A 20,738-nucleotide genomic window follows, 5' to 3' on the forward strand; every position below is an offset into this window, starting at 1 on the left:
GCACCTCAGTCTACTACTATCCCACCCAGGCTTTGCCTGTGTTCCTTGGTGGAATCCTGCATGACTTTTTTTTTAAACCATGTATTCCCCTTGATCTCCAGAATGCTAACTGCACTCCACCAACAATCTTAGTCTTAACAGAGATTTATTGCTGGCCACTATAATTCATCCAGATCACTGTAGCCTGGGTCCTGATTTAAATTTCTAACTCCTGGCCTCTAAACATGACACTTCTGTGTACAAAACCTACAATTCTGTATAACTCAAAGGGTCTACACTAGTGGTTGGAATTTCAGGCAAGGTAGGAAGACGAGTTTTAGTAGAATAGAAGAGTTGGAGATTTTTTGGGACAGGGCCTTGGCAGACTTGAAGTGCCAAAGACTCGTCTTTATGAGCTCAAAGCCAAGCTCAGACACTTACTGTGTGACCCTGGGCCAGTCACTTAATCCTGTTTGCCTCAATTTCCTTATCTGTCAAATGAACTCCAGAAAGAAATGGCAAACCACTCCAGTATCTTTGACAAGAAAATCCCCAAAAAGGGGTCACAAGGAGTCAGATGTGACTGAAAAACGACTATAAAGAATCTTACAGTGTAGTAGAGAATCTAAGAGTCATGAGGCAAATGGGCATAGCGAAAAGAACACTCACTGGATTTGCTGTCAGAGGGTCTAGGTTTGGATCCTGTCTTTGATACTTGCTATGTATATGACTGAGCAAATCCTAACCTCCCTGGGCATCAATTTCCTCATCTAATGAGGGAGTTCAATTAGTGAATCTAGAAGGTCACTTTTACCCCTACAAGGGTGACTCTCAAATCATATAACTATGTCCTTATCATTAGGATTATAGACTGAGAAAGAGGACCTTAGATCATCTTGTGGTCCAACCCACTCATTTTACAGGTGAAAAAATTCAGGAATTTTCCTAGCCTAGCCAGGGAAAATGTCTTGTCTAAGATTACACAGTTAATAAACAACAAAGTTGGGGTTCTACCTAAATTCTGACTCCAAATTGAGTGCCCTTTCCCATTACATAACATAATTTAATTTGGGTATTTCAGTTAGCTAGGAGAAGTTGAACCAAGAAGAAATCTACAATAGCATGGAAAGTAGTATTGATTGGGTCACTCAATTTTGTTGTTTTAAAAAAATTATTTAAAAAAATTATTTAAATCTTTATTCTAACTGAGTGAACTGATCCACTCACTGGGTTAGGCAGAGGTCTGCCAGTACAACATAAATAATCTGATTCTGTTTCATCTTAGCCTATGGAATAAAGGAAGGAAAAAATTAATTATATAAGATAGAAAGGTGTTCTGAAATTTTTCAGGATTTAGATATGGGTTCTTAACCTTGGGTCTGTGAAACTGGTTTTTAAAAATATATTTCATGAGTATATTTCAAATTGAGTGATTTCTTTTCCAATCCTATGTCAGTTTATGTTATGTAACTAAAAAACATTATTCTGAGAAGATGTCTGTCTCATAGGCTTCACCAGAATGCCAATGAGCTCTGTCATAACAAAGGTCAAGGTCTCTTGGGGACTTGGGATCAGGGGAAGGAAATCTGGAGAATCTCTCACTGATCCCACCAGCCTGGGAAATTCATGGATATGCCAAAGTGCATCTATTTCCATCTGTAGAACATCAACAGTTTTCTTTATTAGAAGCAATTAAGTACAGTTCTTACATGTTTAAGCACTAATCTTGAAATGTGGAACATGGATTATGAAACAAGCTCAAATAGCAAGAAAAAAAGCTAAATTTGTTAATATAAGATCATAGTATTTAGAACTGCATGGGACCTTAGACAACACTGAGTTCAACTTCCTCCACCCAACACCATTTTACAGATTTGAAAACTGAGGCCTAGGGAATACAGTAGCTAGGCTAATATAGAGTAATTTGAGCTCCAACATTTCCTTTCCTTCCAAAGCTGATATAGGAGAATTGTAGTGAGGCCCCAAGAGTATGCACACTTTAGTTGCTACTGAAAAAGAAATCCCACTTTAGGTGATTTCTTTTATTCCACCTAATACTTAAAAAGAATAAACTGGGAGTAGGGATGTACAGTTGTACCACAGCCAATATAGAGTAGGGGATTTAGAAGAGGAATGATCGCAGTAATACAGGAAGTAGAAAAGATGTCAGGTTTGGGGAGAGGGTTCAGTCACCCTACTTGTCAATAGAGTCTGCTAAAGTTTCACTCTGATGCCTCAGATGGTGGTTGAGAGCGGTTCTTGGGGACTTCCTATGCCAGTATATTGTGAACTTTGTATGGGTATATGGGGTGTTCAAGGAGGACTAGCACTTTGGTATGAGGGACTGCCAAGCCCTTTTCAGGACTGCTCATCCACCTTTGGTGCCCACCTGGTATCAGCTCTCACCTGTGGCTCCAAGAAGCTTTAGCATGTGCAGCAGCCTAGTAAAACTATCTCAGCAGATGGGCTAAACCTGGTTGAAGGTAGTTAACAGGCCTTAAATCCATCAGTGATTTAGTGGGATGTCTACCCCAAGCATGTGAAGACTTCCCCTGGCAAAATGGGTAGAGGAGAACAATTTGTTCCAACAGCCATAAAGGCGAAGCAGGCACTGTGGAGTGCTTAGAGCTTGGTCAGATATTGAAGATATTCAAGGGCATCCATTGTATCCCAGGCCATCACCAGTCATCTTGACTTTTGTCTTGTCACTAGACTTTGATGACTCTAGAAAGAATGTGAGGCTGACGACTTTATGCAACTCTGCCTCATTTAAATCCAATTCACGTAGGAGTCAAGACATCACCTTATGATGACATTGATCCTCTTGGAAAAGAGACAAACAACAACAATTGCAAACTTTGACAGGTCCCATTGAGCTGGAAAGGCCTAAAATACAGGCCCAGGGCAGTACTGTGAGTTGACTTCAGAGACCTAACTTAGCTAAGCTCAGAGGAACTTATCATCAAATGGTTAATCTTTTTTTTATTTTTTGGCAATTTGAGTTAAGTGACTTGCCCAAGGTCACACAGCTAGTAAGTGTCAAATGTTTAGTCTGAGGTCAGATTTGAACTCAGATCCTCATGACTCCAGGGCTGGTGCTCTATCTACTGCGCCACCTAACTGCTCCTCAAATGGTCAATCTTCAGGGGATGACTGGGTATTTTCTGGACACTGTAACTCATGAAAACTGGCTACTAAAGCATGGAAGGATTGTAATCTGCATTGTCAAAGGTACTACTAAGAGCATTAAAATAATAGATCTCCATTATAAAAGCAGTTGGCTTCTATGCATGGAGATGATCTGCGGTTGCCTTCATAGGAACAGAGATTTCTGGCTGGAAGGGACATCAGAGGTAATTTAGTCCAAACCCCCTTGTCATACACATGAGAAGCCAGAGGCCTGGGGAAATTAAATGACTTTCCCAAGGTCACACAGATAGTAAATAGTAGAGCATAGGTTCAAACTCAGGTCTTATGACTCCAAATTTTTTTTCACTGTACCAAGAACTTCAAGTGTATACCATTTTACCCAAGAAAGGGCCCTTCTTGGTGAGTCTCTGTGTAGACATTGGTAATTAAGCTCCAAGTCTCATATGCAATGAAACTTCAAAATCTCATCAACTGTCACAAAAAAGAGGAAAGGACTTACTGGCACAAATACAGCCATAATTGCTTAATTTGTAATAGCAAAAATATCTTCAAATAATCCATTAAGTTCCATGGCTGGAAAATCGCACAATAAATTATGGTACAGTAATAAGAGGCAGTTAGGTGGTGCAGTGGATACAGCAGCAGATCTGGAGTCAGGAAAATCTTAGTTCAAATCCAGCCTCAGATACTTACTAGCTGTGTGACCTTGGATAAGTCACTTAAACCCTATTTACCTCAGTTCCTCATCTGTAAAACGGAATGCACTGGAGAAAGAAATGGCAAACCACTCCGGTATCTTTGCCAAGAAAACTCCAAGAATGGTGTCCACGGGTTTATATAGAGTCACACACAACTGAATGACTGAACAACAATAACAGAATGGAATATCATAGTGCCATAAAAAATATGAAAAATACAGGAGAATATGGTAATACCTATATGAAGTAATTTCAGTACAACCAGAACTGTTTACATACATGTGTATGAATATATGTGTATAATGAATCTAAAGGCAGTGGACTTCAGATGGAGCTGGAAGGGGACTTGGGAAAAATCTTTTGATTATTTCTTAATTTGTTTAGTTCTGCTCTGTTAAAGGGGCAACTAGGTGGCGTAGTGGATAGAGGGCTAGGCCTGGAGTCAGGAAGACTCACCTTCTTGAGTTCAAATCTGGTCTCAAACACTTAGCTAGGTGACCCTGGGCAAGTCATTTAATCCTGTTTGCCTCAGTTTCCTTCTGGAGAAGAAAATGGCAAACTACTCCAGTATCTTTGCCAAGAAAACCCCAAATAGGGTCATGAAGAGTTGGACATGACTGAAAATGACCAAACAACAACAAAAACTGTGTTAGATGCTAAGGGTTTTATGTAAGAGAGAATTCACTATTTTGTATGCTTTGTGGTAATTATCATTTTAAAAATCTATATCATATATATGTGTGTATATTCATATATGTATGCATGTATGTATGCATGTATGTATTGTTGAAGGGGACAGAGAGCTGGCTTTGAAAATAGGAAGAGCTGGGTTCACATACCTTCCTACTGACTATGAGACTCAGGGCCAAGTCACTTAATCTCTCGGTGCTCTTGGGAGTCTTTGCACCTCTCTGCATTGGTAGAGGGAGTTTCCTCATATGGGCTTCTGTATACTAATGATCACTTGTATATAGGTGACCATCAAGTCTATATTTCCAATCCTGACCTCTCCCCAGAGTTCTAAACCAACATTTCCAGCTTCCTGCTTTATCTTCCTACTTGGATATCCATGGGTACCTCAGACTTATTAGATCTAAAACTATACTCCCTATCCCCTTCCCCTCACACCCCCCAACTTTCCTTCTGATATCTTTTCCGTTGATGTCACTATCTGCTGAGTTGCCGAGGCCTCAAATGCATGGAGTGATCTTTGATTCTTCTTTCTTATTCATTTTCCAAATTCAATCTGTTGATAAATCCTGTTCATTCTCCCTTTTTTATATTCCTTTTATTTTTCTCTTCTGATTCCCCCTTTTAACGCCTTTTCACAGGCCCTTAGTCAGTCAACTAGCATTTATTAAGTGCCTTTTATGTGCTAGGCACTGTGCTAAGCACAGGGATACAAAGAAAGACAAAAAATCCAATGCCTTCTCTGTTCTTCTGTATGTGCCTATGTCAGTGGTTGTGAGACCTTGACAGTAACACCATCACTTCATGGATCACACCTGGCCCTCTCCTTCACATCCTGGGTTTATCCAAGACTGGAGTGAGAAATTATGAGAAGAGAACCGTAGGAGGTGAATGTTTGGTTTATGGTGCAGTAAGAGTTCCCCTTGCATGTAACCACAGTGTTCTTCTAGACACAGCAACATTCCTGTTTCCTGAGCCCACTCTTGTATTCTGAATAACATTCCAAAGATAGAGTGGTTGTGTGCATGCACTCTCTTTCTTAGGTTAGTGTAAGCTGGTATATAAGGACTCAGCTATGAATATGTGTTGGAAGACTTGGCTATGGGAACCTTTGTTAATGGCATATCATGTATCGATGGCTCTGTGGATTGGATTGTTTCTGTAACAGAGGTGGATTGCCCCCATCTCCATCCTCACAAGTAACTTCACAGTATAAAGCAAAGTTCCTCAGGGGTGTGTGTGTGTGTGTGTGTGTTTATATACATATGTATATATATATATATTATATATTCAAGATGCCCTGAATTACCAAGGAGATATATATACACACACATGTGTATATGTGTATATATATATCCATATATGTGTATGTATACACACATGTATGTGTATGCAGATATTTTCTTTGGCAATATACATATATTTATATATCTATATATCTCCAAAGAAGATTTTCAGTGATAGAGTACCTGAATGACACCACATATAATAACCATTTTTAGCTAGGAGAAGGTATTTCTGATGAAAAACCCCAAAAGAGGCTTGGAAAGAGCCTTAAAGGGCTATTTAGTGAAGGCATCTCATGGCTTGGAATTTGGTGGCTTTGGCTGAAAACGAAGATACAGTCAAGTGAACACCTAGAAAAGCAACATGACGTAGATTAAATACTGGACCTGGAATCAGAAAGACCAGGGTTCATATCCTGCCTCTGCCTCTCAAAAGAAGTCTCATGACTTGTAGAGGCAACTATAGAGGTAGCTGAATGGTACTATGGATATAGTGCTGACTTGGAATCAGGAAGACCTGCATTCAAATCCAGCCTCAAACATTCACTAGTTGTATGATTACTTAACTTCTGTGTGCTTTAGTTTTCACAACTGTAAAAGGAGGATAATAATAATGCCATGAGATAATTTTTGTAAATTGCTTAGCACAGTGCTTTTAACATAATACTTAATAAATCCTTTCTTTCCTTCCTCCCTCCTTCTCTTTCTTTCCTTCCTCCCTCCTTTCTTTCCTTCCTCCTTCTCTTCCTCCCTCCCTCTCTTCCTCCCTCTCTCTCTTCTTTCTTTCCTCCCTCATTTCTTCCTTCCCTTCCTCCCTTCCACCTCTCCAAAAGGGAAAAAAAAGATTCTGCTGTTGCATTCATGGACACACTCCAGGGAAATCTAGGAAGAACATTTAGTAAGTCCAAGGATCTAATGAAGATTAGGAGTGAGACTCAAGTTGATAAGTTCAAGGTGCTGGTCATTTTAAGGTCCTCAACACATAAGATAAGGAAAAGTCCATATTGGGGAAGAATTTTAAGTTGACATCTTAGTAGCAGCCTCAGCTACTCTAGAAACCAATAGAGAGGTGACTAGAAACTGGAGTAGGGGTAAGAGGCAAGGGCATTTATTAGAATTGCTCTTAGCTTTACTGGGTAGTTGAGAGAAGAAAGAGGAAGGAAAAGGCCTTGGAAAGAAGAGGTAGCATGCCAACTGAACTGACTTAGAAAAGCATGCAAGTTTATCCCGCACTTATCTGGAGAGAAAAAATGTGAGAAAAAGGGAATCCAGGGGCAAGTGGTAAGGGTGCATAATACAATCACAATTTAGAACGATGGCCCATGAACAACTAGTTATTCTGCCCCATCAAGAGACCTGCAGCTTAGAGTTCAAGAAATACAACCCACTGCACTAGACTTATGGTTCTCCATGCTGGGCTCTCTAGAGGAGACATGCATGGCCCCCTGGTAAAAGTATAACATATGATGGGACAAACCTTGGAGGAGTTATATTATTACCACACTAATGAAGATGTGCGCCTTTCCATCTTGCTCTAGGCAGGCATCCACTATGGCCACAGACAGCTCTACAGGGCTTGTCTTTCTGGAAACCCTCCATGATCTGCCCCCGTTCCCTAAGACTGCACCAATCTCTCCCACATTCTGAGGTTTATATGCACGTTGCTGATACAGCAGTGAAAAACAGGCAGTCAAAGCTGATAGAGGGTGGAGAGGAGAGAGATAAAAAGAGCTGAGAGAGAGAGAGAGAGAGAGAGAGAGAGAGAGAGAGAGAGAGAGAGAAAGAGAGAGAGAACTTCATGGTGAAGCATTGCAGCTGGATTGGGGAAGGGAAGAAACTTTTTCTGAGTGGCCTTCCTTGTGTTAATGTTATTTTTGGTAACGTGTATAAGGATGGGGGTCATGATGAATGAGGCATTGATTAAATCATCCTACCCCACTTAAAGTAACATGATGCTATACCCCCACCTTGATACCTTTGCCAGAGGTGAATACATACCTTGAGGTAATCAATCAGGAGTGTGACCTATGTGGGAGTAAGTTAGAGATCTTTAGGGGGAACTTTTCATTCAACTGTTATTATACCATTTTAGTAGAATATTCCTTTCTAAAATCTAATTAAGTCTGGCTAACTGAAATTGACTGATAATCTTGGGAGGTAGCACATGATGGGGACTCATGATTAACCCCCCTCCCCCAAATCCTCAAGGCTATCTTTAGAACCCCAAGGGGAGGCCTAGTAGTCTCACTCTGGCAACCTGACTTACTAGTGCAGATAATTGAGATAGTTGCCCCAGAACCTGTGCTAAATGTGGGATCTCATCTAGGATAAATTTTGGGCCTTTTCATATTTGCATAGACCCAATGGAAAGATTCTACACCAAAGGCTTCTTCTATTGGGTACCCTACTTTTCAGGATTTTTTTTTCCTCTTGTTTCAAACTGCAGTTGTATAGTAGTCACTGTGTCTTTATAAGTCAGACCAGTTTTTAAGAAATAAATTTTGCTTCTTTGAATGCTTATTTACTAATATCTTTTATAGTACTATATTCATTATGTGTAGTGAAGCTGAGAGATATGTAGATTTGTATGTCCCTAAAATATTATGGACTAATAGTTTGTCCAGAGCATACTATATTAGCTCATACTTGTTCATAATTTTTTTCATTTTACCTTTAAGCAGCCTTAAAATGCTTGCTTTATTGTGGCATGAGGCTATCAGATTTTTATAAATTATGGACTGAAGGTTCATAGTATGAGAGTTCTTTAGTGTAAAAGGGATCCAGACCCAACACCCTCCCCCCCCTCCACCCAGTGCCAGTGCTGTCTATCACTTGGTACCCAACTGAACACAGAGTAGAGGGACCCCTTAGGGCCCCTAGGACCCTAGCCCCAACCTGGAACCAATAGACTATACAAGCATCAAATCAGATCAGTCACCCCACCCCACTTTAAGTTACAGACAAGATACTATCCCCCCCCCATACCTATGTGATGTGATAAAACTTTTATTGAACCAGTGAATCAGAGGTCTGAACTAGGTGTAGACAAGGAAGGCCTTGTCATTTTTTATGGATCAGTCAATGAAAGACTGTAGACTAGGTATGAAAAGTCCTTGATCAATTTAGAAGTCCTTGAAATTCATTGAATGAAATAGAATGGTTCACAAAAGAAGTATATTTAGATTGGTTGAAGAGACTTGGTTATACCCTGTGGGCTTTGTATAGAATAAGCCGGATTTGGAACTCAAACACTGGGACTTCTGGCAGCCTAATGGTTAGAGCTCTTCTAGCTGCGCCCCTGAGAAGAACTTCAGGTTCAGACTCAGACTCTTCCCTCCCACCCTTTCTGGTTGAAGAAGGACCTGGGGAGCTAAGAAGGATCCAGAGGATTTGGAACTTCACAGCAACAGCTGGCTTCAGTCTGCATCAGGAGCCACAAACAAACTAGACACAGGGAGGAAATGCTGTTTCAAGATTACAAGGAGTCAGGGCAGCTAGGTGGCACAGTGGATAGAGTGTCGGCCCTGGAGTCAGGAGGACCCGAGTTCAAATTCTGTCTCAGACACTTGACACTTATGGGCTGTGTGACTCTGGGCAAGTCATTTCACCCAATTGCCTTATGAAAAGACTACAAGGAGTCCAGAAGAAAGCTATTACCACCCCGTGTCTAATGGGATGGAAACTTCATGAGCACTCACTGAGGGGATGGGGGAGACAAGGACCTACCCTGCCCCCCTCAAATTGGCAGGAGAGTTTATCCCAGATCTTTTATGGGAATTTTTTTTAACCAACTCTTCTTACTGCTTTAGTACACTCTTGTTGCTGAGTTGTTTCAGTTGTCTCCAACGCTTCATGACCCCATTTGAGGTTTTCCACTGGAGTGCTTTGCCATTTTCTCCTCCATTTTCTGCCATTGTCTTAAACAGAGTCAAGGGACTTAGCCAGGTCACATAGCTAGTAAATGTCTGAGGCCAAATTTGAACTCAGATTTTCCTGATTCTAGGCCTGGCACACTGAAACACCTAGTTGCCCAATACTCCTTTCTAAAAGTCTAAAATGGATGGCACAATGGATAGAGTGTTGGTCCTGGAGTCAGGAAAGCTCACCTTCCTGAGTTCAAATCTGGCCTCAGACACTTACTAGTTGTGTGACCCTGGGCAAGTCACTTTCTTGTGCCTCAGTTTCCTCATCTGACAATGGAGTTGGAGAAAGAAATGGTAAACCACTCCGGTATCTTTGCTAAGAAACCCCCAAATGGGGTCACTGAGGAATCAGATACAACGAAAAACAACTGAACAAACTGATAGTCATGGGAGAAATTACAGTGGTGGAGGCTTGTGAGCTATTGCTTTAGAAAGACATACCCCACCCCTCACAGCCTAGATGTAGGAAAGAAACTTTTCAATCAATTAGTATAAACCCCCCTAATTTTACTAATGAGTTCAAGAGAGGGGAAGCAACTTAATCAAGATCACAAAGATAGTAGTAAGAAGTAGAGATGGTTATTTGAACCTAGAACCTCTGACTTCAGATTCTGTGACAAACGGACCATGGATAGGGGACCAGGTAAGTGGCCCTCCGATGCCTTTCCCAGGGTCGATGGATATGTTATAAATGTTCTCTGGGAGGATTAGCTCTGTTACTAGGCTAAACTCCTGGATAAATTACAGCCTAAAAGCAGAGCTAGTGTGTCAACAAGCACGTGTTAAGTCTCAGCTTGAGTGCTGACAGTATTCCCTGTCTTAGGATTCCTTGGGGAACTGGGGGTCTTCAGACCAAGGGGTGCCCGGCCTTTACAGAAAAATCACAGCCTCGGTTGAAATTAGGATAGAGGCAGCACAGCAATTGAATGTATGAGCTGGAAAGGACTTTAGAATTCATCCAGTCCAGGAGGTTTTAAGCCGGAGTCTGTGAACTCAACACACACACACACACACACACACATAATTTTAATGTAATTGATTTCCTTGTATACCTTTTATTTTATTTATCTAAAAACATTCTGAGAAGGGGAAGGAATCTACCTAGAGGCAGCTAGAGCTCTCAGCGTGGGGTCTGGAAGAACTGAGTACAAATTCAGATTTAACCACTTATTAGTTGTTCAAACCTGGCCAAGTCACTTAGACCTCTCTGACTCAGTTTCCTCAACTGTAAGATGGGGATAATAATAGCATGCACTTTGCAGGGTTGTTGTGAGGATCATTTGTAAAGCACTTGGCACAGTGTCTGACATATATTGGGCTCTTAATAAATGTTTATTCCCCTCCCCCCCATCCTCCCATTAGTATTTCCAAAATGAGTAGGAAAGTCCCCAGGCCGACCTCAGATCTTTCACACGCTACTCCCAGAGTCCCAAGCTCAGATGTGTTACGCACAAACCTCGGGGCCCGACAAGGCCCTCCGCCGCCTCGGAGCTTAGCTCCCTTTGAAATCAGGGCCACGGTTGCGCAACCCACGAGTTCTCAGGCCAGGCAGTCACAGCTTAAGGAGAAGAGCAGAGCTAAATCGGAGCCGGAGGAGGGCGCTATGGCCGCGGGGACCGTTTCAACAGACACCAACCGCAGCAACAAAAACGACTTTAGCAAAAGAGACTTTTTGTACGAGCCCCCCGCAGTTTGAAGTAACTGAGGGCTCGAATAATATGCCTCTTCTGAGGTAGGTAGCCGGATAGTGTAAACCAGAAGGCACATACAACCTCTAGCTGAGCACCAGTCCTGCAGACGGACCTCGGGAGCCGCTGATGACCGGTAGCAGTGGTAGCACGGTCGCTTTCACCTCAGTTTAGGGCTTCACAGCAGTGCCCGCCCCCGGGGGCTGGCCCCAGACTCTCCAGGCTCCAGCAAAGGGGCGGGAAGAAGGCAGTTAGCAGAGGGGACAAGCGGCTGGAAGAAATCGCATGCCTCCAGCCCCGCGGGCCGGCGCTTAGACGAGGCGGCCGCAAGGATCGGAAGAGAAAAGAGGGAAGGGGAGGAGGAGGAAGCTGCAGTTGACTAGGGAGGCGGATCCTCTCGGCTGCGGCTTCTGGTGTGCGTGTACAAGGCTCGGCGATCCCCGTCGGTAAGGTGCCAGCCAGGTGCCTCTACTTGAGGGAGAGGAAACCCCCGTGGTCCCCAGAGAGCGCGCCGCGGAGAGGAGAGCGCACGCCGCGAGAGCAGCTGGCGTTGCGTTATGGTGTCAGTGGCGCACGGAGTCTCCGGAGCTTAGCACCGCTTGGCAGCCCCGCGGCACAGGTCTGCTAAGAAGAGCCCGGCCAGCCCTAAACAGGGAGGAAGCGCTTTTTTCCTTCCCGCCCAACAGCTCATCCCTACCCCTTCCACTCCGAGCCTTGCATCGAGCGAGAAACACGGCCACGGAGGCGCCCAGGAGGGGAGACGCGCCGCCGGCTAGCGGCGTCCCTCCGGGAGAAAGAGCGCCGGAGAAGAGGCGGCGCCGCGGTGGAGGTGGTGGCGGCGGCGGCGGCGGCGGCGAGGGCTCAGCGCGAGATGGCAGCTGCCTAGCCCGGCGGGCGCGGAGCAGCCCCGAGCTGTGGTTGGCGAGACGGGGCGGCTGGGCGGTGGACCCCACCGCGGCCGCCGGAAAAACCCTGGAAGAGATGAGTGCCGAAGATAGCGAGGGCATCACTTTCCCCGTGCCCCGGTTCAGCCCCCCGGGCTTCTGCACCTTCCAGGAGGGCGGCAGCAGCCGGAGGGGAGGAGCGGCAGCCGCTGCAGCTGCCGCTCCAGGCGAGGGGAGTCAGCTCCCACCGCCGCCCCCGCCCCCTGGCAGCTTCTGGAATGTGGAGAGCAGCGGCACCTCTGCCGCCTGCACTGGGGGCATCTCGGCCGCTGCGGTTGCGAGCGGGGCGCCGAGCGCCCCCCGAAGTCGGGGCAACTCGACTGGCGCGGGCGGCGGCAGCCGGAGAACCACCGTGGCATATGTGATTAACGAGGCGAGCCAGGGGCAGCTGGTGGTGGCAGAGAGCGAGGCCCTGCAGTGCCTGCGGGAGGCGTGCGAGGCGGTGGGCGCTGCGCTGGAGACCCTGCATTTTGGCAAACTAGACTTCGGGGAAACCGTGGTGTTGGATCGCTTCTACAATGCAGGTAGGCGAGAGGGGAGCCTTTCCTGCTGCTCTTCTTCCTCCTTCTCTGGGTGCTTTTCCCTTGCCTCCCCTCCCCCACTTTTTTTTTCTTGGCTTGAGCAGCTCTCCTGTTCTGGTCCCTATCCCTCACGGAGAGAGTGCCTAGTGGGGCAGCACTTGAGAGGGAACCTTTCTCCTTTTCCTGGGAATGTGAGAGAGGGAGTTCACTTTTCCTCTCTTCCCAGGGTCTCTAGGGCCCTGAAGTTGGGGTGAGCTTATGCCCCATACCAACCTTTCTTTTCCCTGGGATTCGTATTTAGTCTTCTCCACTCACCTCTGTCCCCATCTTCAGTGTTGATCTCACCATTTCTAAGGGTGCCTGTTTGGTACTTTCAGTTGACGGTCCCTCCTCTCGCCGCCCTTTTTCCTCACTACTAGATTTTTGGGTGTCTCATTTGGTTTCTGAGTACGAGATAGAACAGGCTTCACAGCACCAACTTGACTTGCATGCACTTGTACTTAAAGACTGATTTTTCCACCCAGTCTCATTTTACCTTAAGTTTTGATGGCTGTATTTCAGACACCCCACTTCCTTGCGTTTTTCAAGTTTGTTCTCTAGGGCAGTAATGACATTGTAACAAACACTAAAGTTCTCTATTGTCTTTGTTACATTGTTGGAGGGAAAGAACCCAGTGTTTTGTCAAACTATGTGTGCTGTATCCTGAAACATTTATCAATTTACACATTGTTTTAAAACGTTGATAACTTTTTTGAAAGCCCACATGAGATCAAATTGAGCCATAGGTAATTAAAGCAGTTGCTAGCAAAATTCCTTCCAAATATAATTTTATCGTACCTGCTACAATAGTTTGAGAGTTGGGGAATTTGTTTAGCGACTGAAGCAATTTGCCATCTCTTGACAGATAAACTGAAATAGAATATTTTCAAGAATGTGTATATGCAGTTAACCTCCTGTGGCCCTTTGAACATCATTGCACTGTCTAGCATGTCAAACTTATGTTTGCATTAATATAACTGTGGGTTAAAATCTGATTGAAGCAATTTCGGTGTAATAATCATCTAGTGTATGTGCTTACATAAAAGGCTTTATATTTTTGTCTTGTTTTCAGGCCTGTCTTTCCATTCAGCCTCTTCAAAACACCTGAAGGGTGCTTATGTCACTATTGGAATTCAGCCGTGGCTGATGTCTCAATAGTTCAAAAATAAGGAAAAGAACTTCATGTTAGGAAAGACAGACTAAATAAAACTAGGTCTTTCTAGTTCTGGTATTTGTTAGAGTAATGGCCTGCATAACTGAATGTACATGTCATGCATTATTGCTAGCTTTGTAAGTTACATAAACCTTAAAAAAAACCCCAAAAACCTAACTTTTATTTTGAGCACACAATTTGTAAATTAGTAAAGAAGTAATCAAAATACCACGAAACAAGGAAAGATTTTCTTTGCTATATTTAGTCTTATTGCAGTATTAGGTGATTTTTTTTTAAAGTTCCTGCTTTATACTCTCTGGAAGCTTAACTCCAGAACTAATTGGAAACATGGTCTTAATAAGATTATTTTTACTGCTTATGTTCTACCAAATACTGATTTATGGTTATTGTTGCTAAACACAAAGAAACTGTACCCATTGGTATCATAGACCCATTATTCAACCCATAATGTGTTTGGAGTATAGAATCTAACAGTGTTTATGTGGAAAATTGTTCTTATAGTTAACCTGGGGTGCTAGAAATGTGTTATAAATGGTTAGGTTAAAGCTGGAAGGGGACTTTTACCTATGAGGAAACTGAGGCTCAGAGAAGGTAAAATTATTTACCCAAGGTAACACAGGTACTAAATGGTAGAATTGAGACAATAACCCTGTTTGGTGCTTTTTTTGGAAAAAGCGACTGTCTTGAACTTGAAGGTTCAATCTACAGATCTAAACAGGTCCAACCAAGGTATAATGGCTATGATTTAAACTGCAGTCATTATTAATATAATGCTAATTATAACTTTGAAGTATTTTATGAAAGTGCAAACATGCATTGTATTACTCAGAGGAAGAATGGCTATATTTGAGCGAATACATTGGGAACTTCATGTTTTGGAAAATTGGAGAAAAAACTAATGGGTTTCCTTTTACTTGCTTGTACAAGAATATCCTTTAAATATAAGGACTGCTTTTTAAAAAGGCTGTTGTTTTTCCCTATGTGAATATTATTTAACTATCATTCTAATTTTTTTGGTCATTTCAGGTCAGATTTTGTAAGGTGTTTTTTTTTAACTATTCTCAAACTTGTGTTGTAATTTTAAGAGGTACAACTTTCACTTTTTTGGGAACAAGTATCATTTTACAGTGTCATCTATATTCTTTCCCAACATCTTCCCTGCCAACATTTAAAGTTCTTTCATCATTATTTCTTTTCTTAGCTTTTATGTTGAAACTCCTGCTATATTATTGGTTTCATGGAAATTGTTCATATTTACATGCTTAAGAAAACATCATCACAGAGACAGGAAATGCCATGATAACAAACATTTTATTCAGTCGAATTCAGTGAATAGTAAGAAATATCATACTTTCTCCTTATTCATGATGTCTAATTTACAAATGGGTTGTATCCTAAATTATTCAACAGAGATTCATCCAGTGCCTAGCCTGCTGTGTGCAGACTACTGTGTTATGTCCTGAGGAAATAAAATGTTTAGATGAGACCACCTTGCCCTCATGTCCTGTAGAAGTGTTTATAATTTGTTTCTAGAATTTTTTTAAGAATTTTTATTTCATTTGCCCAAATGGGTAAACCCATTTCTAAGCAAAGCTATTTAACCTATAATGTGTTTGAAGTATAGAATCTAAAAATGTTTTTATGGGAAATTTTTCTAACTTGGGATGCCAGGAACATATTATCCCTTGTCCCACCCCCACTCTACCCTAACCCTAAGCAAGGTTTTCCTAGCTCTATGCCACAGGTCATGGCTGCCTTGGACCAGGCTGAGAACTGTTCATGGGGGATGGGAGCTAGGATGGGAGGGGAATAATGCTAGGAAGGTTGGAACAGTGGCCACAAACTGACAGAAGCATCCTTTTTTCTCCTTATTGCCTCCTCCCCTGATACTCTCGAAGAACCACCCAATATAAGCTCTTTGGGATATTTCCTACTCTGCACTGGCACCCTCCCTTTCTGTTCTTTTCTGCAGTGAGTCTCAAGGATTCAATCACCTGCTTTCATTTATATTGTTGTTTAGTAACGTCCTAATCTTTGTAACCCCATTTGGAGTTTTCTTGGCAAAGATACTGAAGCGGTTTGCCATTTCCTTCTCCAGCTCATTTGGCACATGAGGAAACTGAGGCAGACAAGGTGAAGTGACTTGCCAGGGTCCTATAGCTAGTAAGTGTCTGAGGCTGGATTTGAACTCAGGATGAGTCTTCCTGACTTCAGGCCCTGCGCTGTATCCACTGTGCCACCTAGATGCCCTCCTTTATATTAATGCTAGCTAATTGCTGCTAGAAAAGGTCTCTATCCTTTCTTGACCCTATGCAGAATGGGAACCCTCTATCTTCTGGTCCCTGAAGCAAGCACATGACCTTTATTTATTTATTTATTTATTTTTCACTGAGACCAGCACTTTAGACTTCAGTTGATCCATGCTGTCATCCATCTGTCTGTTCCTTCTGACTGTCAGGCCTCAAGCCATCCATGCTGTCTCCTCCTGGGAAATTCTTGTCCATGTTCTCCACAAATTCAGAGTTTGTATTTTAATATAAACCTCCTGATAAAAGTTGTCCCTTGTGTTTGCTGGAATGTCAGTAGAGCTAGGCTTTATTTCCCACCTCCTGGCAGTGATTAGCCCTTGATTTTCTAGGATATTTCTGACATTTCTGTAGGAGCTTTAGATCCAGACTATTTTAGAATCTTTTGTATTTGAATCCATTGCCACCTCTACCTTTTTTTTTTTTTTAACATCTTCTGTTGTTCTTCAACAGGAGGAAAGACCCAGAACAGTAGTTGAATTATCAAAGGAGCCTAGGAGTCAAACTGTCAGAGGGCTCAAGGAAAGATCGTTGTCATATTGCACAGGCCAGGCTTTCCCTATTGATCTGCCTTTCCTTCTCTACACACAAGAAAGTAGCTAGATGGTATTTAATGAATTTATTAATTATATGAAATTTTGAATTTTATGAATTTATGAATTTTGTGAATTTTGGCCTGGAAAGGACTTTAGAGGCATATGAGGAAACTGGGGCCCAGTGAGGTTAAGAGACTTGTCCAAGGACACACAGTTAAGCGACAGAGGTGGAATTTGAACCTGGGCCATTGGACTCTTCTCACTAGCCCAGAAAAACAATTTCTTTCTTTTCTTCCTTCTCTTTTCTCTCCCACCACCTATACCTCAACCCCCTGCCATCTAACCTGATGCCACGGCTAGGAAATAGAAGGAATAGGAGTAGGGACTGGAATCTCACTGGGGAGGTTGTGTGATTTGCAAAAGACTTAGAATCTCAGGCTGTAATGTGAGTTCTGCTGGTTCGGGGGAAAAGAGAAGAGAGATTCCCAGAAGATTCAGGGTTATGAAGAAGTGCATTTTATTTGTGTATTTTAAAGTATATTTGTTGTTGTTTACTCATATCCTATTCTTTGTGGCCCCTCTTTGGGGTTTTCTTGGCAAAGATACTGGCATGGTTTGTCATTTCCTTCTCCAGTTCATTTGACAGATGAGGAAACTGAGGCAAACAGAATTAAGTGACTTGCCCAGGGTTGCACAGCTAGTAAGTGTCTGAGGCCAAATTTGTACTCAGAAAAATGAGTGTTTGACTCCAGGCCCAGCACTCTATTCACAGTGCCACCTACCAGCCCTGATTTATAGTTATATCTATTTAAAGTATGTAGTTATATACAAATTATTCTGATAGCTTCTTAAACTGGTCTCCTAGTCTTTAATGACACTTGTCCTGGGGGGAGGGAACCACTGAATTTGGAATCAGACAACTGGGGTTCAGTTTCAGGTTCTGCTACTTAATACCTCTGTGACCCTGCATAAGCCACATAATGTCTCTCAGCCTCAGTTTCCTCATCTGTAAAATGAGAAGGTAAAACTAGACAGCCTTTAGGTTCCCTTCTAGCCCTAAAGTTAGGTTCCTATGATACTTCAGCAACCTGAACGTTCAGATGTAGAGAATATACTACCTATTCTTGAGAAAGATGCACTTATCTTGAAGGAATAAGGAAGATTTTAATCTGGAGAAGAAGAGATTTGAGGTCTGTCTTCAAGTGTCTGACGGGCTTTCTCGTGGATTAAACTTGTTCAGCAACACTGGGAATGGTAGCTATTGGGCAGTTGTAATTTGATGAGAGAAAAACCTTCATTTGTTATGACTGTGATAAAAAAGATGGATCTCTACTGTGGTAGAAGTTGTTTTTGTAATTACTGCCCATTTAAAGTATTTCAGTGTTGTCAGTAGTGTTTTGGAGGGGCTCCTTGGGGATTGTTAGGTCAGGGCTGCCTTGAGAGACAGTGAGTTTCCCATCACTCAAGGTCTCCAAATAGAAGCCGCATGACCACTTTTGAAGGATGATTAAGAGTTTCTTTTCTGGTATAGGTTAGACTAGATGATAACCTTGAGGGCCTTTCCAATTGAAGTTTCTGTGCTCTGGAAATATAAGTGAACTTTAAGCTGTTATCAAGGGTAGAGAGAGTAAAGAAAAAAAAAATCATGAGATGTAAATGTGTAAGGCAAATCGCCAGTTTTGATACCAACACTTCAGTCTCCCTCCTCAATTGCTCAGACTTACTAGTTTCTTCTCTTTGCTGGAGATGTTGAGTTGTAAAACTAATTTGTCATGTCTGTGTCTGCTGGATTATTATAGAAGGAGGAAGGGAAAGAACAGAAGTTGATTTACAAGGTCATGTTTAATCATTCTGGATACCCCTTTTTTAATGGGAAAAGATGAACATTTATATCTATGAAACCTCAACCTCGTTTTTAGTTAACAACAACAACAAAGATCCATCCAAGACAATGTGTGACCGTTTTCTTGGAGGACAAGGGTAGGAATGAGAGAGCATGAGAGTCAAGAGAATATTAACATATTAAAATCATGAGATGGCTGAATTAACCACTCTTTAACATATAGAGCATACGATAAACATTGTACAAAAACATTTATATTAAAAAGTGAATTTTTGTCTGCCATGGTAATTAATCATCTTGTAAAAAACGTCACTGTGATTCATTCAGGGAAGAAATTATATTCCTTGCTACAAGTGTTTTTAAAAAAAGTCTGTGGTCAATTAGTTTGGTGTTTCTCAACCTTTCTCAGTCTCTGACCCCCTCTTTAGAACCCAAAAAGGGTGAGTGGATAGAGGATGTCCGAATACTTGTAAAATTCCTGCCCTCTAACTGCTTTATTCCCATGTCTACACACCAGCTCTCCATTTTCTCTCTACCTTGGCCCACTCCACTTATACCAAGCTCCTTCTCTACCATGAGTGGAAGTCATGTTACTGGGTGTATGTTACTGGGTACATTTAAAGTACTGGAATATTATAAATTAGGTCTTTGGGCAGTCCCTACCGAAGGGGGACCAGGACCCAAAGGCCAAATGACTTGACTCATCAACTTGTGAATATTGGGAAGTGAATAATTGGCAGCTGGGTCAGTAGCAGGTGTGAGATGTTAATTAGGCACATGTAATGTTAGTCTTTCCAGCTCTTCCAATGGGGTGAGCTAAAGCCTTCCAGGAGCTGGAACTTGATTCGAAGTGAAGTTCTTGAAACCAGAAAAGGCAGTCAGTTCTGAGCAGTGGGGGAAATACTACCAGTGATGGGCTGACTCCAGGATTTAAAATGTGCAGTCATTTAGAGCTATAAGGACTAGGCCTAATTAGCGGTCAAGGAGGAGCTGAGCTTCACCTGAAGCTGGGGTCCCTGGACCCTTCAGTGATCTGTGGACAGTTATCAGTGTACTGTGAACTTGAATGGGGGAAAATGACAACTTTATTTTCTTTAACCTCTAACTAAAATTTAGCATTTTCTGTAATTACGAGTTGTTTGTTTTAAAAAATCCACCATTATTCAAAGAAAAGTTCTAAAGGCCATATGAGAATGTCAGATGGGTCCATGACACACACAAAAATTTAAGAACTTTTGACCCAAAAGAAGAACCAGTTTTATCTACAACTAAATTTCTGGCCTAAACAGAGATTCATGAAGGGGCAAGAATTGTTGCTGTTGTTGTTCAGTCTTATCCAACTCAGCATGACCCCATGGACTTTGTCCATGGGGTTTTCTTGGCAAAGATACTAGAGTGGTTTGCCATTTCCTTCTCCAAGGGGCAAGAATAGAATTCACTATTTCCCTTCCTATATTCAAAGCCAAATTGGCCTACTTTCTATTCTGTGGACTGATCATTCCATTTCCCATCTCAGTGTGTCTTCATAGGCTATTGCCCAGGCTTGGAATGTCTTCCTTCAATCAATCAATAAGCATTTATTAATCACTTACTATGTACCAGGTAGTATGCTAAGCGTTCCATCACCTTTACCCCCATAAAAACCATAGTTTGCTTCAAGGCTCAACTGGGATGCTGTCCTCTATTTCCATTCCCTTACTCTTCCTCTTAGTCCTTTATGCTGTCTCCCTTCTAAAATTATCCTATGCATCTCTGAAAGCTGCAGAGAATAAAGGGAAGAGTGCCAGGTTTATAGTCAGTGGACCTGGTTCAAATCCCAGTTCTGCCATTAGGGACACCTGGGTGGATCATTGGTCCTGGAGTCAGGAAAACCTAAGATCAAATTTTGTCTTGGACGTTTCCCAGCTGTATGACCCTGGACAAGTCTACCTCAATTCCCTCTACTGTAAAATGAATATAAT

The 20,738-nt window shown here is 42.4% G+C and overlaps 1 protein-coding gene across 1 annotated transcript in view; it reads left to right on the top strand.

Annotated features, from left to right (window-relative positions):
- The first annotated feature begins 12,351 nt into the window (after positions 1–12,351).
- MAP3K5 (mitogen-activated protein kinase kinase kinase 5) overlaps positions 12,352–20,738 on the top strand; it is a 270,359-nt gene continuing 261,972 nt past the window's right edge. The window contains exon 1 of the mRNA XM_027850741.1: positions 12,352–12,882. Coding sequence (XP_027706542.1) covers positions 12,396–12,882 — 487 coding nt within the window. The 5' untranslated portion in view covers positions 12,352–12,395. The remainder of the gene's footprint in view (positions 12,883–20,738) is intronic.

The sequence above is a fragment of the Vombatus ursinus genome, unplaced genomic scaffold (assembly GCF_900497805.2).
Source record: "Vombatus ursinus unplaced genomic scaffold, bare-nosed wombat genome assembly UNPS02009132.1, whole genome shotgun sequence".
Lineage (NCBI taxonomy): Eukaryota > Metazoa > Chordata > Mammalia > Diprotodontia > Vombatidae > Vombatus > Vombatus ursinus.